General features: G+C 43.6%; 1 protein-coding gene across 5 annotated transcripts in view; it reads right to left on the bottom strand.

The window, feature by feature from the left end:
- The window catches only part of LOC139535805 (AMP deaminase 2-like), a 66,133-nt gene that overhangs the window by 13,928 nt on the left and 26,844 nt on the right, over window positions 1–25,361 (bottom strand). For 2 of the 5 annotated variants that reach the window (XM_071335616.1, XM_071335614.1), the window contains exons 2-4: window positions 3,313–3,452; window positions 2,987–3,117; window positions 2,263–2,331 (exon numbers count right to left, since the gene is read on the bottom strand). In XM_071335616.1, coding sequence (XP_071191717.1) covers window positions 2,263–2,331; window positions 2,987–3,117; window positions 3,313–3,452 — 340 coding nt within the window. Of the gene's footprint in view, window positions 1–2,262; window positions 2,332–2,639; window positions 2,961–2,986; window positions 3,118–3,312; window positions 3,453–11,122; window positions 11,476–25,361 lie in introns of those variants that run through there. The other 3 variants (XM_071335617.1, XM_071335615.1, XM_071335618.1) reach the window with 3 other exon arrangements.

Here is a 25,361-nt window from a genome sequence, read left to right as displayed (position 1 = left end):
CCTTGGTAGATAATGCGGTCGACATTTGATTGTGAGGAGTTCTAGATCAGGTGAACAGAACGACTTGAGTTCTTGTGTGTTGTTATGATGATCACACCACTTCTCGTTAATCATAAGGCATACCCCCCCGCCCCTCTTCTTACCGGAAAGATGTTTGTTTCTGTCGGCGCGATGCATGAAGAAACCAGCTGGCTGCACCGACTCCGTTAGCGTCCCTTGAGTTAGCCATGTTTCCGTGAAGCAGAGCACGTTGCAATCCCTGATGTCTCTCTGGAATGCTACCCGTGCTCGGATTTCATCAACCTTATTGTCAAGAGACTGGACATTGGCGAGTAGTATGCTAGGGAGTGGAGCGCGATGTGCCCGTCTCCGAAGCCTGACCACGAGACCGCCTCGTTTTCCCCTTTTTCGGCGTCGCACAGGGTCGCCGGCTGGGATCAGATCCATTGTATTGGGTGGAAGGCAAAACACTGGATCCGTTTCGGGAAAGTCATATTCCTGGTAGGAACGATGATGAGTTGACGTTAATCGTATATTCAGTAGTTCCTCCCGACTGTATGTAATGAAACCTAAGATTACCCGGGGTACCGATGTAAGAAATAACACGTAAAAAAACAAAATACTGCATATTTTCCAAGGAACACGAAGCGAGGCGGCCATCTCTTTTCGGCGCCGGGGTTGGTGTGGGTGGTGTGAGAGCACGGGTGGAGGTATGATGTGGAGGGAATGTTAAGAGAAACCATGTAAATAGTTCTGCTATGAAAACACATTCAGCAATACTTTATTGGTAAAGTACACTTTGAAGAAGGTTAAGTTGGAAATATGTCAGAACAGAAGATAGTCTTTGTCTCTCTGTGAATTGGGCCTCAGCTGTTGCATATCTGCATTAAAACTGAATTACTATTTATGTCATGAATACAATGAGACATCTACAGAGTTTTGTTAATAAGATGAATATCAAAGCGTTTTGCTGATGCAGTGGAAACCATGGTGATAAGCGTCTTGGAGATAGGCGCCAATTAGGCCAGTGAAAGGTTGCACCTGGGCCCGACACTGGTGGCCTTGTACCCCAAAGATGGAACGAGCTTCCCCCCGACGCTAGGACAGCAGAGTCCCTGCTCATCTTCCCAAAACCTCGGGAAACACTACCTCTTCAAAGAGAATATTAAATAATACATCTCAGTCTCACCCCCCCCCCCCCATTATCGCCAGCAGCATACCACCCTGCATACCACTGCTGGCTTGCTTCTGAAGCTAAGCAGGGTTGGTCCTGGTCAGTCCCTGGATGGGAGACCAGATGCTGCTGGAAGTGGTGTTGGAGGGCCAGTAGGAGGCACCCTTTCCTCTGGTCTAAACAAAAGATCCCAATGCCCCAGGGCAGTGATTGGGGACACTGCTCTGTGTAGGGTGCTGTCTTTCGGATGGGACGTTAAACGGGTGTCCTGACTCTCTGAGGTCATTAAAGATCCCATGGCACTTATCGTAAGAGTAGGGGTGTTCACCCCGGTGTCCTGGCTAAATTCCCAATCTGGCCCTCAACCATCATGGTCATCTAATCATCCCCAGTTTACAATTGGCTCATTCATCCCCCTCCTCTCCCCTGTAACTATTCCCCAGGTCGTTGCTGCAAATGAGAACGTGTTCTCAGTCAACTTACCTGGTAAAATAACGGATTAAAAAAAAAAAAAAAAAAAAAAAAAAAAATTTTATAAAATAACTTTGCACTTGTCTGTTCCTACTAGCACCGACTTTGATAATAACTTCTGTACTGAGGAAAAGTGTACTTACTACGACTGTGATATGTGGTTGTCTCACCTAGCCGTCTTAAGATGAATACACCAACTGTAAGTCTCTCTGGATAAGAACGTCTGCTAAATGACTCAAATGTAAATGTATTAACAGCCTGGCACCTCAGAGGCCCCCCTGAAGACTCAACATCAACAACTCATCACCTTGCCTAGTTAAATAAAGGTTAAATAAAAATAAATAAATAAAAATCACCTGTGGTAATCTATACCTCACATCACCAGGGAACAGGGAACTCATACGGTATTTAGTTAATGGAGTTGGAATGGAGTTGGACTGGAACATTCTCAATATATGACAATATTATACATTTAAAATCAAACTCTTCAGCAAATGAGTGCCAAGGATTGTACATACGGTGTGCAGATGTAGGTAAAAACATGACTTTGTGCAGTAGCAAGATTGTTAGGAAAAGGCAAAAGACAGAGAGAGAGACTGAAAGGACAGCTCACTCACTCCAGGTCGGCATCGCTGTCGATTTTCATGAACTCCTGCTTGGCGCGGAGCAGGATCTCTGGCTCAAGCCTGGCGTGGCGTAGTGCGGAGCGCAGGGCGGCGAGGCGAGGTCAGAAGGCAGGGGGGCACGATGGGTATGGGTGAGGCAAAGCAAAAGGAAAGAGAAAGGGCCACACAAGCACACAGAAACACAAGCACACGTGCACACAGAAACACAGAAAGACAGACAGAGAGGATGCAAATACAGGTACACAAACAAAACACACAAAATAGCCACAGAAACGCACATGACACACAAATGGGACCAGAGTGTGAAGAGTGATCAGGTGGGATGAGACAAACAGAGAAACATGATCAGTTAGCAGTGGTATGTATACCTTGATTGGTCACATGACCCTGCTGCTTTGAGTGGAGCATGGATTCCTTAGTGTGTCAGATCCACCCCCTCAGATTGGCTTAGTGAAACCGGCCATCAACACCCCAGCAACACAGACAGAATTCCCTCCCCCTCCCTCTCCTGTGGGTGGAACAGACTGGAACACTAGGATGTGAATGCTACGGACTGATTCAATTAGCTGTTTGCTTATGTTAGTTAGCTGGTAGCTTGCAACCAACATGATGGAAGCTGTTGAGCGTGTATGAGTTCCTGTGGGTAGAGGTGGGTTGTTTGGGTGTGTATGTGGGAGCTGTGTATGTGTGTGTGCATGTCTGCTGCATCTCTCACTTGATGTCCTGGCTGATCTGCCTCTCCAGGCGTTGGCGTCGCTCCTCCAGCTGCTCGATGGGGCTGTCCTCAGGGAACTCATAAGGAGCGGTGCGCATCTCACTCTCCGTCAGGCTGCGAGTGAACAGCTCCTGAGAGATACACCATCAAATTAACATTAGAACACACTTACACGCACAGGAAGAGTTAAAGAATCATTACAATACACTATTGTCCATAAACAATATGAGCATTTAACACACACAAACGTCTAAAAACACACGCAGTCGCACACAAACACACACACACACTAGGGTAGTGATAACACTGTGTCCCTGTGATCTCACCTCTGCAATCTCCTTGTACTTTCCGTCCATGGATGTACGCAGGTCGATGGGGAAGTGTTTGAGTGTGTTAGTGACGGGCGTCCCAGGGAGGGAGCGCTGAGGCTTCAGGGTCTTGGCCTGCTCTGCTACACCACGCAGATCTAGAGAGGGAGGGCGATGGAGAGACAAAGGGAGGGAGAGAAAGAGATAGAGCGTTAAACAACAAACATTACAAAAAAGACAAACTGGGAGGGAGAGGGAGGGAGTTGCATGGATTTGCTAAATTCAGAGCAAACATTAAAACACATATTTTCACAGCCAGAACTCTTGCATCATCACCTACAAAATGGGGCTACACTAGTAGACTCCCCTCTGACCCTCAACTGCTCTCAGCAGCGGTGTTGTGGCTTCGTATACAGCACAGAGGAGCCTCCCTACTGTACGACAGCGTCAGTGGTGTGTTAGTCTCTCCACAGCACTGTGTACCTTCCCACTGCAGTGTGTGTCAGGCAGCAGCAGCAGGAGTCGTCGGAGTGATGTGTGTGTGTGGCAGCAGTCTCTGTGGTATACAGCCCACACTGGGGGCCATTCAGGTGGAGTGCTCATTAACAGAGATACATTTAGTCGGATGCCAGCCACCCGTTGCCATGGAGACCTGGCCTGCTGGTCAGAGAGAGGGGAGGCGAGGTGGGGGGGAGAACAATGACAGCACCTTCCCCTGAGACGGACACAACAGGGTGAGAAAGTACACACTACACAGGCAGGCAGGCAGAGGATAAAGACCCCATTATGTCTGTCCCATAGAAAATACACACACAGACAGAGAGCGAGAGAGAGCGATGGAGGCTTAATAAAACCAAAAGATGAGGGATGAGCTCAAAAGCTACGTGGAAGTTTGCTCAACTGTGTGTGTGTGTGTGTGTGTTTTCCTGCACAGAGAATGCTACCGTAGCATACCCATAAGGCCTTTGGACTGGATGGGACCCCTGAGATGCAGAAGGTTCTATTTTATGACAGACGAGCCCTGTAGATTAGTGTGTGTGTGCCCAACAGCATGCTCTGATAGGCCTAATGGCTGTCTGGAAAATTGACCAGGGCCAAATCACCCAATGAAAGATGCCAGAGCAACTGGGACTCATCAAAACACATACAGACAGACAGACTCTGGGCTCCATTACAATGACTGTTCATTCATTCAGCTACAATGCCTTTAAAAAGTATTCACACCCCTTCACATTTTTCACATTTTGTTGTGTTACAAAATGGGATTAAAATGTATTGAATTGTCCTTTTTTTGTCAACAATATACAGAAAATACTCTGTACTATCAAAGTGGAAGAAACATTCAAACATGAAAAAAAAAAAATACTCTAATATATCTTGATTAGATAAGTATTCAACCCCCTAAGTCAATACATGTTCGAATCAACTTTGGTATCGATTACAGCTGTGAATCTTTCTGGGTAAGTCCCTAAGAACTTAGCACACCTGGACTACAATATTTGCACTTCTTTATTTATTTTTTATTCTTCAAGCTCCGTCAAGTTGGTGGTTGATCATGGCTAGACAGCCATTGTCAAGTCTTGCCGTAGATTTTCAAGTCGAGTTAGGTCAAAACTGTAACTAGGCCACTTAGTGTCGTCTTAGTAAGCAACTGCAGTGTATATTTGGCCTTGTGTATTCATCTCCCAGTGTCTGCTGGAAAGCAGACTGAACCAATTTTTCCACTACGATTTTGCCTGTGCTGAGCTCTATTACGTTTCTTTTTATCCTAAATAACTCCCCAGGCCTTGCCGATGACAAGCATACCCATAACATGATGAAGCCACCGCCATGCTTGAAAATATGAAGAGTGGTACTCAGTGATATGTTTGGGGAAAACGCAACACAACACTTTGTACTCAGGACAAAAAGTTAATTTCTTTGCCACATTTTTTGCAGTATTACTTTAGTGCCTTGTTGCAAACAGGATGCATGTTTTGGAATATTTGTATTCCTTATTTCACTCTGTCATTCAGATTAGTATTTTTGAGTAACTACAATGTTGTTGATCCAGCCACAGTTCTTGTATCACAGCCATTAAACTCTGTAACTGTTTTGAAGTCACCATTGGCCTCATGCTGAAATCCCTGAGCGGTTTCCTTCCTCTCTGGCTACTGAGTTAGAAAGGATGCCTGTATTTGTGCAGTGACTGGGTGTATTGATACACCATCCAAAGTGTAATAAATAACTTCACCATGCTTAAAGGGATATTCAATATCTTTTTTAATGTTTACCAATCTACCAATAGGTGCCCTTCTTTGCGAGGCATTGGAAAATCTCCCTGGTCTTTGTGGTTGAATCTGTGTTTGAAATGCACTGAGGGACTGAAGGACCTTACAGATAACTGTATGTGTGGGGTAGAGAGATGAGGTAAAAAATCATGTTAAATACTAAACTCAGCAAAAAAAGAAATGTCCCTTTTTCAGGACCATGTCTTTCAAAGATCATTCGTAAAAATCCAAATAACTTCACAGATCATTATTGTAAAGGGTTTAAACACTGTTCCCCATGCTTGTTCAATGAACCATAAACAATTAATGAACATGCACCTGTGGAACGGCCGTTAAGACACTAACAGCTTACAGACGGTAGGCAATTAAGGTCACAGTTATGAAAACTTAGGACACTAAAGAGGCCTTTCTACTGACTGAAAAACACCAAAAGAAAGATGCTCAGGGTCCTTGCTCATCTGCGTGAACGTGCCTTAGGCATTCTGCAAGGAGGCATGAGGACTGTAGCTGTAGCCAGGGCAATAAATTGCAATGTCCGTACTGTGAGACGCCTAAAACAGCGCTACAGGGAGACAGGACGGACAGCTGATTGTCCTCGCAGTGGCAGACCACATGAAACAACACCTGCACAGGATCGGTACATCCAAACATCACACCTGTGGGACAGGAACAGGATGGCAACAACAACTGCCCGAGTTACACCAGGAACGCACAATCCCTCCATCGGTACTCAGACTGTCCGCAATAGGCTCAGAGAGGCTGGACTGAGGGCTTGTAGGCCTGTTGTAAGGCAGGTCCTCAACAGAAACAACGTCGCCTATGGGCACAAACCGACCGTTGCTGGACCAGACAGGACTTGCAAAAAGTGCTCTTCACTGACGAGTTGCGGTTTTGTCTCACCAGGGGTGATGGTCGAATTCGTGTTTATCGTCAAAGGAATGAGCGTTACACTGAGGCCTGTACTCTGGAGCGGGATCGATTTGGAGGTGGAGGGTCCGTCATGGTCTGGGGCGATGTGTCACAGCATCATCGGACTGAGCTTGTTGTCCTTGCAGGCAATCTCAGCGCTGTGCATTACAGGGGAGACATTCACCTCCCTCATGTGGTACCCTTCCTGCAGGCTCATCCTGACATGACCCTCCAGCATGACAATGCCACCAGCCATACTGCTCGATCTGTGCGTGATTTTCTGCAAGACAGGAATGTCAGTGTTCTGCCATGGCCAGCGAAGAGCCCGGATCTCAATCCCATTGAGCACGTCTGGGACCTGTTGGATCGGAGGGTGAGGGCTAGGTCCATTCCCCCCAGAAATGTCTGGGAACTTGCAGGTGCCTTGGTGGAAAAGTGGGGTAACATCTCACCGCAAGAACTGGCAAATCTGGTGCAGTCCATGAGGAGGAGATGCACTGCAGTACTTAATGCAGCTGGTGGCCACACCAGATACTGACTGTTACTTTTGATTTTGACCCCCCCTTTGTTCATTATTCCATTTATGTTAGTCACATGTCTGTGGAACTTGTTCAGTTTATGTCTCAGTTGTTGAATCGTGTTATGTTTATAAAAATATTTACACGTTAGGTTTGCTGAAAATAAACGCAGTTGACAATGAGAGGACATTTATTTTTTTGCTGAGTTTATTATTGCATACAGAGTGAGTCCATGCAACTTATTATGACTTAAGGAGATTTTTACTCCTGAACATATTTAGTCTTGTCATAACAAAGGGGTTGAATACTTATTGACTCAAGACATTTTAGCTTTCATTTTAAATTAATTAGTACAAATTTTCAAAAAACATAATTCCACTAACATTATGAGGTATTATGTGTAGGCCAGTGACAAAACATCTCAATTTAATCAATTTTAAATTCTGGTTGTGGAGAAATTCAAGTGGTGTGAATACTTTCTGAAGGCACTGTACAAAACCTCTGACAATTAAGTCTTTGCCATCTGCTGCACACAAACGGGCACGCACGCATGCACGCACGCACTCACACACGCACGCACACTCAATTAAACACTTTTCTTCCACCCCAAAAAATGTGTAGAGAACGCTATGCTCCACAAATTGTAGGACAGCGTGTCCAAGATAGACATGCGGACAGAGCTAGGCCTACTGGGAGGCTAAAGCAAAGCAACCCACTAACATCTAGAGCACCTGGAAGCGTCCTACTGTGTTGCTAGGCCACTGGGTTAAAGCAGCATGTCTATGTCGGCAGGTTTAGACATGACTACCTACAGTAGTTGATGGGGCTAGGCCTCCCCAGCACACGTTAACACCCCTATATGAGATATGGTATTATATTTCCCGTTTATGGGACATTATTCAGTATTTCTTCAGTGATATCAGCATTGGCAATCAAAGCACCGAGCAGGACACAGAGACAAGAACACATACTCCATTCTCCCCTGCGTAGCCTCCACATAATCCTCCCCTCCCTCCACCACATATGCCTCTTAATCCAGCACCCACCAGACCCATTTAGCTCAGTAACATCAGGGAAGGGGGCAACACCACCACAGACATATCCTGCAGTAAACACTGCCAATAACTAACTCATACTAACAACACTAGGCAGGCTATATGACTGGGTGATGGGCTACTACAAAGTAATGGCGTAACAAAACTACTGCACACTGCAGACACAGTGGCCCAGAGGATTAGGATTTGCATTGTGTGACCCTGATTTACAACATGAATCAAAACATGCAACACAATACAGCGGCTTAAAGCCTAGTGGTTGTTTTAAATAAGGACAGAGGGGTTTGAAGTGGAGAAGGAGCTATACGTAGCCCAGCGCCATGACAACTGATTGGTATTGGAGAGTAACAATTAGTAACAGTCTGAAAACCGCAGCGAAAATCCACGTGTTAGCGTTTGCTCCAGGGTAACACACTGCATTCATCCAGTTTTAAAAGAACCCAGACAGTGTTTGTTATTTTGGAGCACCTGTATAATCTACTTTCCCTGTGAATGTACCTTGGTACATCAGTACTCTGTACAGGTTGTGTGCCATCTAGCCTGTAGCACATTTCCAGTAAGATGCTGCTTGCGTGTTTTTTACTGTTTACAAAATGTGTGTGTTTGTGTGTAGATGGGCTGTCCTAGGTCCTACTTACCACGAATCCTCATTGTAATGAAAGCCCAGCTCCTCAACACACAGCATGACAGTGCAGTCAGTCAGCTGAGCTCACCTCAGAGAGATGATGATGAGGGGAAAACTAAGGCCTGAGCCTACACCTCTCTCCTTCTCGTACCCTCCTGTCTCCTGCATTACACTGGACTGAGTCTTTCTTTTTTGAACCTTTATTTAACTAGGCAAGTCCGTTAAGAACAAATTCTTATTTACAATGACGGATTACCAGGGAAAACTGTTCCCTGCCTTGTTCAGGGGCAGAACAACAGATGTTTACCTTGTCAGCTCGGGATGTGATCCAGCAACATTTTGATTACTGACCCAACGCTCTAACCACTAGGCTTGCCATGTGTGTGTCCCTGTCTGCTGTCCCAGTGTGTGTGTCCCTGTCTGCTGTCCCAGTGTGTGTGTCCCTGGGATGCATCAGCGAGAGGCCAGGCCATCTCAGTAGATGACATCCTGACCCAGTGCTAAGTGACAGATGACATCCTCACAGAGCGGTGACCTACATACGATAACAAGAGCTCTCAGACAGTGGACACAGTGAGGAGACAATGCTGTGTGTGTGTGTGAGAAGTGTGTGGTGTGTGTGTTTAAGAAAGAGATGCGTCTATCCTGATTGTTTTCGTGAGAGACAGATTGTGTGTCTGACCATATGCTGTGTGTGTGTGTATCATATGTTGTATTGTAGACTGTTTATGGCATCAGTGTGTGAGAGGCAGCTGTTGCTTCACAGCTCACTACACCTCCCTCGGTCTATTCCCTGAGAGGGCGACGTACTCTGCAAATATTCCTTAGCAGCCACAGATAAGACTGTAAAAAAACTGTACTTTGAACCCCTTTTTGCCTCAATATATTGTCTCAAATGTAGCCTGAATTCCTCAAGTCTTCTTGCTACAGTATGGACTATTTTCTACAGAGCCTTGGGAATCAAATCAAATCTAATTTGTCACATGCGCCGAATACAACAAGTGTAGTCCTTACAGTGAAATGCTTACTTACAAGCCCTTAACCAACAATGCTTTAAGAAGTTAAGAAAAATAAGTGTTATGTAAAAAACTGAAAATAAAAGTAAAAAATAATTAAACAGCAGCAGTAAAATAACAATAGCGAGGCTATATACAGGGGGTAGTGGTACAGAGTCAATGTGCGGGGGCACCGGTTAGTCGAGGTAACTGAGGAAAGACCCTAAAGGCCGTTCAGGTGAAAAGGACCAGTGATGAATACCTGAGTGAGAGCTGCTATTGATCCTCTCACGTTTCTGCACGCAATCAACATGCTGTCATGTCACACAGTTGACACACACACGCACACAATAATGCATAACTAATCCCCCCCCCCCCCCCCATCTTTTTTTTTTGCAGGGGGGTGACAGCAGGTCCCACACCTTATGTATTTTTACTTTATTGGATAGGATAGAGAGAGGTAGAGAGACGAAAGGTAAAAACAGTGTGCTGAAAAAGCAATGGACCGGATCCAAACCCATGCTAGCTTGGTACATGTGTTCTGGAGGCAGTGGCTTAGGCCACTAGCCCACCACAGGAATGCTTACTTCACCAAATGAGGTGGACAATTATAACTAGCAGGATTATGGTAAACAAACATCAAATACTCTGTAGTTTATATTTCTAGCAATTCAAGTTTGGGACCACATTGCTAGAAATAGACTGTGGCATCACATACGCTGAACATTTTTAACTGTGCTGAATTGAGGACTTTTGAAAGGTCCATTTATGGGTGGGACAGAAGAAATTCCTACTTCAAATGTCACAGTACTCCACAATGTAAAGTTCAAACGACTATGATTTTAGAGACAAACTGACTGTACTAATAATCTGGGGAGTTAACATTAAATAGGAATAAGGACAGGACACCGGCAGGTACTTTAACTCACAACATGGATATCAGCGGTCATCACACACAGGCAATATGTTCTCTTAGAGATCTACCCCCTCACCCAAACACATGCAGCCCTTTGGCGAGTCACCCATCACTCTGACACTGCAGTAAGTACAACCGAGATCGGTGAGACTAGCGACAGACCGGCCCGGCGGTACAGCTGTGACGCAGCCTTCTCTATCTGCCCTCTCCTTCCAAAGGATGCTTTCGTTCATCATCACCCTTCCCCCTCCACCCCCAGCCTCATCCCCCTCTCATCCCAGTTTCCATCCCTCTTTTCATTGCTGTCAGCAACAGCAGTTTCCTGCTGCATTGACCGATGGTGCCTGTGTTGGTCAGTGTGTGTTGTGTGTGCAACGTGCATGTGTACATCCCGCTCCTCTCTCAGAAGTAGCAGAGCAGGGTACAATACAGAAGCTGTCTCCACCACACAACTAGCGTTCTAACAACATGGCTATATTATTCCCGAAGGAGAAGACAGCTGGCTACATCACTGTCATTCCAGTTACAGTGTTACAGTACCTCACGGTCGTGGTGGCGGTGGGCTTGTGAGGGCTCCTGTGGGATGCTGGCACATGTCACCAGGCCCGGGACAGGACGGCTGCTGCTCCCTCCCCCACAGACACAGCGGACGGACGTGGAAAGAGTGATGACAAAGAGAGAGAGGGAGAGAGACAGAGTTTGCTCTCACCCTCACACATTCAGCAGCAGCAGCGGGATACACTGTCTTCTCTCACGGTCTCTCTGATTCTCTGTTATCACTGTCTCTTTAGTTTTCCCACTCGGTCCCGTTTTGCACTGAGTGTTTTTCTCTGCTTCCCCCCCTTCTCTTTGCCTCTGTGCCTGTGCTGCTTCCTGGATCAGGCCGGTTTTCTGTACACATAACAATCCCTTTAAATCCCTCTGACTGGTCTGGAGTGTACCACGTGGTGCTAAGGGGTGTGAGGCGGGCTGCACCACTTCATGTGCTGTAGAATGGAGGAGGCTGGGTTTCTCTCAGCACTCCCCCTCCACTGTCTCCATCTCCCTCCCCATCGCAGTATTACTGCATGCTGTTTGTGTGTTAGTCTGTGATGTAGCTTAAATGATATGAAAGTGGTTTGTTTCTTTGTGTTCTTTAAATTCATGAGTATTTCATTTAGTCTGCATTAATAGAAAGTAGCCTATAGTGCCTGAAGGTACACAGTTTATACTGTATTTGTTCGTTTTAATGTGTGTTTGTTTTTTGCAAATGTGAACAGTGAACACCTTTGAGCATTTAGTCTACTCTACAAAGTGTAGACTAATGCAGTTCTATGATGTGATGGGAGTGAGTACACTACATTAGCATGTGTGAATTAGTATCATATGGTCCTCCCTGACAGCAGACAAGTCTCTGCTCTAATGCAGCATGTAAGGGGCCAGGCAGGGGGAAGAGAGGATTTCCTGCTTCCTTCCTCACATGACTGCCGTTAAAGGGAAGCCTGTTTCTTCTAGTGAGTCAGGCTTGGTCACCCCTCCCTAGGAGACTGCTGGAACTTCGTAGGAGTAGTTGTATTTTCTTTTCCCTCTCTATCCTTCCCGTTTCTTATCTCTTTGTATTCTCAATCCCTCATTCTTTGACTCTTCTCTATTTCTTCAGGAAAGTCTGAGAGAAAAAGCATGTAGTGCAACCTTCTTAGAATGAGAAGCTGAGGACTAAGTGGGGGAGTGGAAACGACAAGAGGGAAATTCCCCTCATAGCAGAGAATGAAGACACAGGATCACAGTCCCCCCACAGATAAGCATATAACCTACACCAGGGGTGTCAAACTCATTTTACCCCACGGGCCATATGCGGTCTTCATCGAAGTCCGGAGGGCCGCACTTAAAATTGGTTATATTTCCTCGCCGTCAAAAAATAAAAAGTCCTCTATACATCGCTTTTGGAATTTTCGATGCTCCTTGACTGTCTAGTTTCCGTTTTGATGACTGTTTAGCAAGCTGGACAGAGATGTCATTGTCATTTCTACACCATTTCGATTTGGTTTTAGTCATGTACATTGAGATATTTTTTCCCCTGGGGAAAAATTATTTAAAGAAAGGCTTACTCAAACCACCTTGCGGCTCAAATTGATGGGACTCGCGGACCATTTGACAATCCTGATATAGATCCAGGCACAGACTAGACACACACCACATCTAGACAAGAGTCAGATTCCTGACAGTTCCTGTCAGCACACATAAATAGACATAATTACACAGGAGTTGACCTAACCTTCAATGAGTGCCTTGTTCTACTATCTGAATGGCTACAGCAGCAGAGTCATTTTCTGTCTGGCCGGAACCCAAACACTCACTGTATCCTCCAGGTCATGTCATGTCTTCATAAAATGACACCCCTAAAAGGCAGTGACTGGCCTTTCCAAGTGAAATCATGTTCTTCTGGGCGTTACAAGGGTAGGATGACCCAAATCTGTCTTGACTTCTGCAGTGTAATGGAATACAATATAGCCTTCAATCTGATTGCTGGGAGATTGGTCTCACACTGGTTGCTAAATCAACAGATTACTCGGTTTTATCTTATTATTCTTGATACAATAAAAGATAAGAACATTGTCTGACAAAACATTTTATGAGCTCTGATGCACTGTGAGATAAGACATTAAGGGCTCTGACAAAGTTGACAGTACTGGAAATGTTCCTTTTTCTAAACTAAAACATGATACTTCATCCAACCCCTTCACAACCCTCCACTGAAAACATAAGGTACATTAACGGAAAACCAGAATGTCCCAGATGTTAACTGAAAACCTCACTCCAGAATGTACCAGATGTTAACTGAAAAAGGAAGAAAGCTGACCTAGATATTCCTGTCCTCAAACTTTCAGACATTTGAAAACACACACACATGCAAACGCCGCCTCTCCCACTGTACTGGTCTACCAGCCTCTAGGCGCGTGACATTGGGATACCGGGATACAGGACACCCCCCCAGCTGTGCGCTTAGCGGGCGGAGCTTCTAATGCAATAGAGCTTGCTAGCTTGTAGTCCTAAAAAATAAAAATGAGTTCCTATGGGGGAAATTAATGGGGAAAGAATGGAGTTTAGGGATACCACAACTACATAGATCCTTGTTAACAGGCGTTCCGCTAGCGGAACCCCTCGACAACATTCCGCTGAAAAGGCAGTGTGGGAAATTCCCACGTTTTTTTTTTTTTTAAATATGTAACTTTTACACATTAACAAGTCCAATACAGCAAATGAAAGATAAACATCTTGTTAATCTACCCATCGTGTCCAATTTCAAAAATGCTTTACAGCGAAAGCACAACATATGATTATGTTAGATCACCACCAAGTCAAAAAAAACACAGCCATTTTTCCAGCCAAAGATAAGTCACAAAAAGCAGAAAGAGATAAAATTAATCACTAACCTTTGATGATCTTCATCAGATGACACTCATAGGACTTCATGTTACACAATACATATATGTTTTGTTCGATAAAGTTCATATTTATATCCAAAAACCTCAGTTTACATTGGCGCCATGTTCAGAAATGCCTCCAAAATATCCGGAGAAATTGCAGAGAGCCACGTCAAATAACATAAATACTCATCAAAAACTTTGATACATGTTTTACATAGAATTAAAGCTACCCTTGTTCTTAATGCAACCGCTGTGTCAGATTTCTAAAAACTTTATGGAAAAAGCAAACCATGCAATAATCTGAGACGGCTCTCAGAATTTTTTAAAAAGAATTCCGCCATGTTGGAGTCAACAGAAATCAGAAATTACATTATAAATATTCTCTTACCTTTGATGATCTTCATCAGAATGCACTCCCAGGAATCCTAGTTCCACAATAAATTGTTGTTTTGTTCGATAATGTCCATTATTTATGTCCAAGTAGCTACTTTTGTTAGCGCGTTTAGTACACATATCCAAACGCTCGTGCAGGTCCAGCCGAACGTCGGACGAAAACTTCAAAAAGTTATATTACAGGTCGAAGAAACTTGTCAAACTAAGTATAGAATCAATCTTTAGGATGTTGTTATCATAAATATTCAATAACGTTCCAACCGGAGAATTCCTTTGTAGAGAAGCAATGGAAAGCAGGTCGCTATCATGTGAAATGCGCGTGACCAGGACCTGGCTCTCTGCCAGACCACTGACTCAAACAGCTCCCATCCGGCTTCACATCACAGTAGAAGCCTCATTCAAGGTTCTACAGACTGTTGACATCTAGTGGAAGCCGTAGGAAGTGCAAACAGATTCATATCCTACTGTACATTCAATAGGGACTGAGTTGAAAATCGACCAACCTCAGATATCCCACTTCCTGGTTGGATTGTTCTCAGGTTTTCGCCTGCCATATGAGTTCTGTTATACTCAGAGACATCATTCAAACAGTTTTAGAAACTTCAGAGTGTTTTCTATCCAATAGTAATAATAATATGCATATATTAGCATCTGGGACAGAGTAGGAGGCAGTTCACTCTGGGCACGCTATTCATCCAAAAGTGAAAATGCTGCCCCCTATCCCAAAAAAGTTAATGCTTGGTGCAGAAAATGCACCATAGCAGAACAAAACACAGTATTTCCGTTAGGCTAAACTCCCAAAAAGAGAGTACGCACTAGGAAGCAAAGCATCCCATCTCATACCACTGAGAAAAAAAGATGCTCAAAGAGGGTAGCTATATGATGGTTGAGTGACAGAGCAGGCCTTTAGTGGCTGGAAGTCATGAAGATAGTACACACAGGGCATGGTGCATTGTTAGTTTGTGTCACTTTTGACATTAGGCCTAGATAATGTTACATAACTGGGAGGATAGGAACAGAGAATACAAAGAGAGAACGACAGAAATAACACTGAGGAGCAGAGCAAAGAGGCAATTCCACTGTAACAGAACAACGCTGAGACTCTTCACTTTAAAAGTATGCCAAACAGTCAGTTTGTCTCTGAACCATTGATTGCAAAGTGAAACGAACCATACAACTCTACGCACAAGGACTACTTATAACAATTTCTACAGAAAAATGTACAAAAACAAATTGTCTCGAAATAACAGTGCAGACGTAAAGTTTGGTAACAGAATGACTGTTTTTTGTGGCCACAAATTAATATTCAAAGATGTCTGCATGTCCGCTATGACATGACGACTTAAGTTTCAAAAAATCCATTTTAGTTATTGAACTACAGTAATTGAAGTGGATTTATAACCGGTAACAGAATGATGGTAACAGAATGACATCATGGGTCCTTGATCTGTACTATACAAAAATGCATAATTATAAATGTCATTCTCTTCATGGTGGCGTATCTTGAATAGGTAAACAAAGTTAACAAACTTATATTCTCCTTTGCTTGTTTGGGTATTATTCTACACACTTATTCCAATGAGCTCCGGTCCCAAACAAGACCCAATTTGGTTGGTCGAACCGGACCAAACCTGTTCCAATCATAGACGTATATGTTTCACAAGTTTGGAAATCACGCGACATCACAGTAGACCACAGCACAGCACAGTAGAGTTCAGTACAGCACAGTACAGTAATAGTTCAGTAGAGTTCAGTACAGCACAGTACAGTTCAGTACAGCACAGTAGAGTTCAGTACAGCACAGTAATAGTTCAGTAGAGTTCAGCACAGCACAGTAGAGTTCAGTACAGCACAGTAGAGTAGAGTTCAGTACAGCACAGTAATAGTTCAGTAGAGTTCAGTACAGCACAGTAGAGTAATCGTTCAGTAGAGTTCAGTACAGCACAGTAGAGTTCAGTACAGCACAGCACAGTAATAGTTCAGTAGAGTTCAGTACAGCACAGTACAGTAATAGTTCAGTAGAGTTCAGTACAGTACAGTAATAGTTCAGTAGAGTTCAGTACAGTACAGTAATAGTTCAGTACAGCACAGTACAGTAATAGTTCAGTAGAGTTCAGTACAGCACAGTACAGTAATAGTTCAGTACAGTACAGTAATAGTTCAGTAGAGTTTAGTACAGCACAGTAAAGTTCAGTACAGCACAGTAGAGTTCAGTACAGCACAGCACAGTAATAGTTCAGTACAGCACAGTAGAGTTCAGTACAGCACAGTAATAGGTCAGTAGAGTTCAGTACAGCACAGCACAGTAATAGTTCAGTAGAGTTCAGTACAGTACAGTAATAGTTCAGTAGAGTTCAGTACAGCACAGTACAGTAATAGTTCAGTACAGTACAGTAATAGTTCAGTAGAGTTCAGTACAGCACAGTACAGTAATAGTTCAGTACAGTACAGTAATAGTTCAGTAGAGTTTAGTACAGCACAGTAAAGTTCAGTACAGCACAGTAGAGTTCAGTACAGCACAGCACAGTAAAGTTCAGTACAGCACAGTAGAGTTCAGTACAGCACAGTAATAGGTCAGTAGAGTTCAGTACAGCACAGCACAGTAATAGTTCAGTAGAGTTCAGTACAGTACAGTAATAGTTCAGTAGAGTTCAGTACAGCACAGTACAGTAATAGTTCAGTACAGCACAGTAATAGTTCAGTACAGTTCAGTAATAGTTCAGTAGAGTTTAGTACAGCACAGTAAAGTTCAGTACAGCACAGTAGAGTTCAGTACAGCACAGTAATAGTTCAGTAGAGTTCAGTACAGCACAGTAGAGTTCAGTACAGCACAGCACAGTAATAGTTCAGTAGAGTTCAGTACAGCACAGTACAGTAATAGTTCAGTACAGTTCAGTACAGTAATAGTTCAGTAGAGTTCAGTACAGCACAGTAATAGTTCAGTAGAGTTCAGTAGAGTTCAGTACAGCACAGTAGAGTTCAGTACAGCACAGCACAGTAATAGTTCAGTAGAGTTCAGTACAGCACAGCACAGTAATAGTTCAGTAGAGTTCAGTACAGCACAGTACAGTAATAGTTCAGTACAGTTCAGTACAGTAATAGTTCAGTAGAGTTTAGTACAGCACAGTACAGTTCAGTACAGCGCAGTAATAGTTCAGTAGAGTTCAGTACAGCACAGTAGGGGTTCAGTACAGCACAGCACAGTAATAGTTCAGTAGAGTTCAGTACAGCACAGTAGAGTAATAGTTCAGTAGAGTTCAGTACAGCACAGTACAGTAATAGTTCAGTAGAGTTCAGTACAGCACAGTAGAGTTCAGTACAGCACAGCACAGTAATAGTTCAGTAGAGTTCAGTACAGCACAGTAGAGTTCAGTACAGCACAGTACAGTAATAGTTCAGTAGAGTTCAGTACAGCACAGTAGAGTTCAGTACAGCACAGTACAGTAATAGTTCAGTAGAGTTCAGTACAGCACAGTAGAGTTCAGTACAGCACAGTAGAGTTCAGTACAGCACAGCAATAGTTCAGCAGAGTTCAGTACAGCACAGTAGAGTTCAGCACAGCACAGTAATAGTTCAGTAGAGTTCAGTACAGCACAGTAGAGTTCAGTACAGCACAGTACAGTAATAGTTCAGTAGAGTTCAGTACAGCACAGTACAGTAATAGTTCAGTAGAGTTCAGTACAGCACAGTACAGTAATAGTTCAGTAATAGTTCAGTAGAGTTCAGTACAGCACAGTAGAGTTCAGTACAGCACAGTAGAGTTCAGTACAGCACAGTAGAGTTCAGTACAGCACAGTAATAGTTCAGTAGAGTTCAGTACAGCACAGTACAGTAATAGTTCAGTAGAGTTCAGTACAGCACAGTACAGTAATAGTTCAGTAGAGTTCAGTACAGCACAGTACAGTTCAGTACAGCACAGTAATAGTTCAGTACTGTTCAGTACAGCACAGCACAGTAATAGTTCAGTAGAGTTCAGTACAGTACAACACAGCACAGTATAGTTCAGTAGAGTTCAGTAAAGCACAGTAGAGTTCAGTACAGCACAGTAATAGTTCAGTAGAGTTCAGTACAGCACAGCACAGTTCAGTACAGCACATCACAGTATAGTTCAGTAGAGTTCAGTAAAGCACAGTAGAGTTCAGTACAGCACAGTAATAGTTCAGTAGAGTTCAGTACAGCACAGTACAGCACAGTATAGTTCAGTAAAGTTCAGTACAGTTCACTAAATTGGACTGTACTCTATTGTTCTCTACTGTACTAAACTCTATAGTAATGTACTGTATGGTACTGACCTATACTCTACTTTTCTTTACTGTACTGTGCTTTCCAAACTTGTGAAACAAATGCCCATGATTGGTTCAGATTTGAACTGACCAAGTTTCAACTACTTTTCAACGTCCATGGATGTCACGTGTAGGTCGGTGCTCAGTGGGTAAGAGGGCTGGTTTCAGTAAATGGAAAGAGGGGGCTCATGGGTGGTTGTCAGTAAGAGCTGGGAGGTGACATTAACTGGAGAGAGAAGAGAGAGAGGGAGGGGTTGTCCAGACTGTTTTCACACTCTTGCTTTTCCCAGAAAGAGAAAGAAAACATACATGAGCTGGCCCTGCCACCATAATGACCTCTGGAGATATAAAGAGATCTGTCCTTAGAGATGACCAGAGAAAAACTGTGCTGCAGAACAGCACCATTTGTTTACCAACCTTGGTCCAGGACGACTAATTTGGATGCTGATTTTTATTCAAGCCAGTCATCTAGTGTAAGCTGATTGAATGAGTTCAACTTTAGACAGTAGACATGGGTATGATGAAATACAGAGTGGGGAAAAATCTAACAAGAACTTGTTCAATCTTCTTTCTCATGTGAAACAAATAATTAGAAATTGAAACAAATGAAAAAACAACCAAATCTTGTTAGCTCCGGTCTGATATCTCTCAACATTCACCCCAGCATGATGCTCCGTATCTCTATGAGAGCCCATCCCTGAGAGGGTTCTCAAAACATTCCGTCCACGCATACCCTAAAATCCCACGCTCACTGTCCCAAGGCTACCAAAGAGTCTCTGCTCCTCTTCTCCCTCCCATCTCTGATAATCTAGCCCTCACTTCACCACTCACCAGCCTCTCTGCTTATCAGCACAGCTCTCACAGTATCTGAATATAGCAAAGAGGGAGCCCAGAACCAGTGTCACTTTACACATAACATACACCATGCCACAGCTATTTCTTCAGGGATTTAACCATTCAGCTAAGCCGGCAGGATCATTCCTGAGAGGGGGTGTGAACTCTTCCTCACCTCCACTAGGAGGGCTGAGTGAGGGTGTGTTCCTTGACTCTCCATCTAACCCTCCAACCCACCAGTCCCATTGCAGTCTTTCAGAGCCTCTCCCATGATGGATGGTGTTTAAGGGGCAGCTCAGTCTACTTGGGTGCACTGGTTGGGAACTGATTTAGAGGCTGTGCTGCTGGAAGAGGACAGCCTAGAGCAGTACAAGACCACACACACACACACACACGCATGTTGGAAGGCAAGACAAACAGGAAACACCTATGTTTATAATTGTCACTCATGTACTGTAAATATTAGGGTTGACCCTGATTAGTCGACTGGTCGATTGTTTGGAGATTAGGCTGTTGGTCGACCGAGATCGTTTTAGTCGAGCAGTAACAAATATATATTTGCGCCCATCTCAGTGAACTAATCCATTGCAGAGGCCTAGACTAAAAGCCAATTTATGCTTGATCTGAAAATGTGGTAGGAGGCGCCATATGGAGGGTGTGATGCAATAGCAGAGCCTCCAGAGGCATGCAGAGGCCAAATCGAGATCTGTACCGCATCACCATGCCTCTCCAAAAATTTTAAACAATGCAGAGGGCTCTGTATAGTTCCACAATGACATGATTAGTTGACGGTAGGTGGGGGCGGTACATCCTGTATAAATACAAACTCACTTCCTTGACAACAACTCTGCACTGCTCCGTGAAGCGCAAGAAGTATGAATGCCCTGACTTCTGCTGAGGCCATATCGCCGTAAATGCTGCACGGTCAATGCAGACGTCAGATTGACCATGCACCCAGATGCACAATGCACTTCTCTCTCCAGAATGAACACTCTCCTGCCAATTTTGTGCACATTCATTATTTCATAACATCATTGTGTGAATTGTTTGCCTTTGATTGTTAGTGTCTATCAATTCCCCATTACATATATCACCTGTAGTACATTTACCATTAATTCCTATAATTTCTAATCTACGATGTTTGTTACTTTGGTTACGGTAATGTATTTTAATACATTCAATATTATTATTCCAGTCTTCCTGTTCTCATTCTCTGAGTGGACACATTGTTTTCAGATTCCGCAACCTATGCTACACTTGTGAGAAAAGTTTTGGTTTGTTTCATTCCATTTATGAGTTTTGTAAATGTAGTCATTGTCTTTTGTTTGGAGCGCTTCTGTCAATGTTGAGTAAGGACGCGCACGCATAGAAGTAGGCCTATAGGCTACCTGGCCTGATTATACATAGAAGTAGGCCTATAGGCTGCCTGGCCGGATTATACATAGAAGTAGGCCTATAGGCTACCTGGCCTGATTATACATAGAAGTAGTCCTATAGGCTACCTGGCCTGATTATACATAGAAGTAGGCCTATAGGCTACCTGGCCTGATTATACATAGAAGTAGTCCTATAGGCTACCTGGCCTGATTATACATAGAAGTAGGCCTATAGGCTACCTGGCCTGATTATACATAGAAGTAGGCCTATAGGCTACCTGGCCTGATTATACATAGAAGTAGGCCTATAGGCTACCTGGCCTGATTATACATAGAAGTAGGCCTATAGGCTACCTGGCCTGATTATACATAGAAGTAGGCCTATAGGCTGCCTGGCCTGATTATACATAGAAGTAGGCCTGTAGACTACCTGGCCTGAGTATACATAGAAGTAGGCCTGTAGGCTACCTGGCCTGAGTATACATAGAAGTAGGCCTATAGGCTGCCTGGCCTGCACGCAAATGTAGGAATATAAATGTGCCCATTTGGGGATCTGCTAGTATTTCTGATTGGCTGAACGCACCACCACTAATGGCCTGTGGAGCTTCTCAAAGTAAAGTTTTCTTCACCTCAAACAGCAAGCAAATAAAGTCTGTTTTTACATCCATTGAGAATTACAATAGTTCCTCAATGTATTTGAAAAAGCTTTCCAGCTCTCCCCCTTTTGATAACCACTCAGCGTGAAAGGGAAAAATGTAAAGCTCTGATCCAGTGGAAACGTCATAAAATAGGCCTACCTGATTACTTCTTATCAGTGCTTGACTTGTAGGTTCCGGTACTCAAAAAAAGAAACGTCCTTTTTTCAGGACCCTGTCTTTCAAAGATAATTCGTTAAAAAAAAACTTCACAGATCATCATTGTAAAGGGTTTAAACACTGTTCCCCATGCTTGTTCAATGAACCATAAACAATTAATGAACATGCACCTGTGGAACGGTTGTTAAGACGCTAACAGCTTACAGACGGTAGGCAATTAAGGTCACGGTTATGAAAACTTAGGACACGAAGAGGCCTTTCTACTGACTCTGAAAAACACCAAAAGAAAGATGCCCAGGGTCCCTGCTCATCTGCGTGAACGTGCCTTAGGCATGCTGCAAGGATTGTTGTATAATAGGACCTACAATAATGAGCTACGCGAGATATATATTTTTTTATCATAATAGAGGACTAGGGAAACAAGAAAAGGGCAGGTTAAATAAAAACATGACAGCCAGACAAGCCAGTGTATGAATAAAATCGATTTGCATATGAATGGAGTGGAAATTAGCTGACTTCGTTATCTGTAAGGTAAGTAACTGTAAAGTGTCAAGCAGATGACCCGTTTTCTTTGCCATTTCTGAAACGTAGCAATGTTTAAGACATGGATTTCATGTTGTAATGTTAACAAGGTACTCACAAGTAGTTTGAAGCAATGTTTTCATTTTATTAGCTAAACAAAACTTGTTTAAACAGCGAAATTGTCACGGAAATCAGCCTTGTTTGCATAGTGATGGTGAAAATAACATAATTTAGGCTGTAATGATCTCCAAAATTCGAATCATCGGACGCTAATAGTTTATCGAATCCCATTGCGATGCAGAGAGAGAGAGACACTTTTTGGACGGGGGACATTATTTGGCATGACAGGCCCAGAATATTTTGTAGCATACAATGTTACAAGTTCGCTAGTGCAGCTTTGGGATGGACCCAACTTAATAGTTGATACAATGTTTCAAGTTCATTGCAGACAGGCCATGTCTACCCAATGTGATTTATAGGATATTTATTTTTATCAGGATATGTTCTACTTGCAGGCTGCAATATTTTTATTTGTTGGCTTTATGTAGGCTACTTTTACATTGTTGGCAATGGCAATAGAAGTTACTTTTTAGGTTTATCATTTTCATTTAGATTTGGATAGAATTTTGATTAACCACATGACAATGATTTTGAGATACGAAGACGTTATTATAAATGAAACTGTTACACGAAAATGTGCATATGAAAACCATAACTGGCACACAGATCGGTAGAAATGGTAAGAGAAACTGGCCTGCAACGTGAGAAAGGTTGCCGACTCATCGTGTAGTCTATTACAGGCAACTTCAGGAGAGTAATGGCAGAATCTGCGAAAGCCAGCAGGAGCAGGAGGAGAATATTTCGGTCAGGTTCTCTGGCGCCCGAGGCATTTGTCTTATTTCATCAAACCGTAAACTTAAAGCATCAGACAAGCTCAATGCATATAGTTTATTTTATTAAAACACATGGGGTGTGTCTATACGGGAAAATACACAAAAAATGTTGACCAATCAATTGGTCGTAAGAACAGATGCCTATCGGTCGAATAAGATGTTTTTTTAGTCGGGGACAGCCCTCGTAAATATACAAATTCACACTGAGCCACAGACCGGTGTTATAAAGATTCTGACTCTCCACAAAGAGCACTGTCTGATATATGACGCTGGCTACAGCTGCCCTGGGCTTGCAGGAATGTTCAGTTTATTCAGTGAGCCGAGTGAGGATCACTAAACTGTGATATCCCACCCCTGTGTGAGTCAGCGCACAAAAGTGAGTGAATGGGTGGGTAAGTGAGCGAGTGAGTGATTGAGTCAAGGGGGGACATTTTTGGTGGCATATCAGCAAAATACCAGCTGACAGAGATTTACCAGCACTCAAATCAATGGGATTAACTGGAACCTCGTTAGGCGCGGTGGCCACAGCCCAGCCCCCAGGCCCGAGGTGAGCAGCATGCTTAACAGTACCACAACCATGAAATACAACCCATCATAAACACAGACCATCAGCCTGTAAACCACCCCATTGGGTAGAGAGGGTCCAATGGCCATCCAGTGGGGTGTGGATTAGGTGCAGTAGTTGACTCAGACTGTATGGAAGGGGTGGAAGAGGGGGCCTTGCCGGGCTATCTGGTTACCCCCGGCAACATTCCCACCTGCCATGATGGTAGCCCTTGGAGCTTTGTTCCTGGTTATTCCAAATCCTCTGTTACCTCTGAACTATTCTTAGAAGTAGAGAGCTCTGGAATTTTCCATCTTAACACAGAGAAGATGCAACTTTCTGCTCAGGCCCTAGTTGAAATTGATGGTCAGAGATAAGACACATTACCTTGTCTTGTCAAAGACTCCCTCTAGTGGTTAAAATAGAGAGCTGCACCTGCTTGCTCAGAGTTTTTTTTTTTTTTTTACCTTTAACTCGGCAAGTCAAAGTGGAAGAGGCGAACCAAGAGGCTCCACATCTGTCAAATTCAGTCCACACGAGAAGCAAACCAAGTGGGGATTTGGTCAACTATTTCCTTTATTGTCAATTTGCTAAGTGAGACTTATTTGATGAAATAGAAGTTTTGTAATCTTTAGTTTGTTACGAATGTATTGATATAAGTGGACGCACGTGGCATCGGCAGCTTTGAGAAAAAATATTTTATATTGGAGTTTTGTCTGTTGTCACTTGCGTATCTACCCTCTCATTGGCTAGAATGTTCACACCTGATCTTGCCTCCTTCCACCTGCCTTTCCACCTTTGCGACAACGACCCCCATTGTAAAGGCGGAGACAAGTCCATCTTGTCATTATATAGAGTATCTCTGGTTCAGCGCAAACCCCTCAGAAAATAATGAATAACATGACAGCCTACACATAGGATGGTGTCAAGGCAGGGCAAACTGAATTACAGTTCAAGACGCCACCATAAGTTAGGCTATCTATGATAAGTTATGTGTTGACTGTTTGGAGTGTTTTTTAATGATGTTTGTCCTACCTTATATGCTGTGAAAGACTCTTGTTCCTCACAGTAGTGCTCCAACAGTGGGAGACAGTAAGTTCTAGACAGCTTGGGTAAGAAACTACCACAGGAGGTTGGTGACACCTTAATTGGGGAGAACGGGCTCGTGGTAATGACTGGAGCGGAATGGTATCAAATACAATCAAACACATGGTTTCCATGTGTTGGATGCCATTCCATTCGCTCCGACATGACGCTAGGCATTCAGGCCAAAGAGTTCAATCTTGGTTTCATTAGACGGGAGAATCTTGTTTCCTTTAGGGGCCTTTTGGCAAACTCCAAGCAGGCTGTCATGTGCCTTTTACTGAGGAGTGGTTTCCGTCTGGCCACTCTACCATAAAGGCCTGATTGGTTGAGTGCTGCAGAGATGATTGTCCTTCTGGAAGTTTCTCCCATCTCCACAGAGGAACTCTGGAGCTCTGTTGGATTCTTGGTCACTTCCCTGACCTAGGCCCTTCTCCCCCGATTGCTCAGTATGGCCGGGCGGCCAGCTCTAGGAAGAGTCTTGGAGGTTCCAAACGTCTTCTGTTTAAGAATGATGGAGGCCACTAGAGAGTGACTAAATCATTCAATATGGTTACTGGGCTATCTGATCATGATCTGACACTTATAGCCAGAAAGCTGTCTAAGAGCAGGTTTAACCTCTCTACTGT

Source organism: Salvelinus alpinus, chromosome 12 (assembly GCF_045679555.1).
Source record: "Salvelinus alpinus chromosome 12, SLU_Salpinus.1, whole genome shotgun sequence".
In the NCBI taxonomy this organism is placed as follows: Eukaryota; Metazoa; Chordata; class Actinopteri; order Salmoniformes; family Salmonidae; genus Salvelinus; species Salvelinus alpinus.
This window is presented reverse-complemented; position numbering and strand designations above follow the sequence as displayed.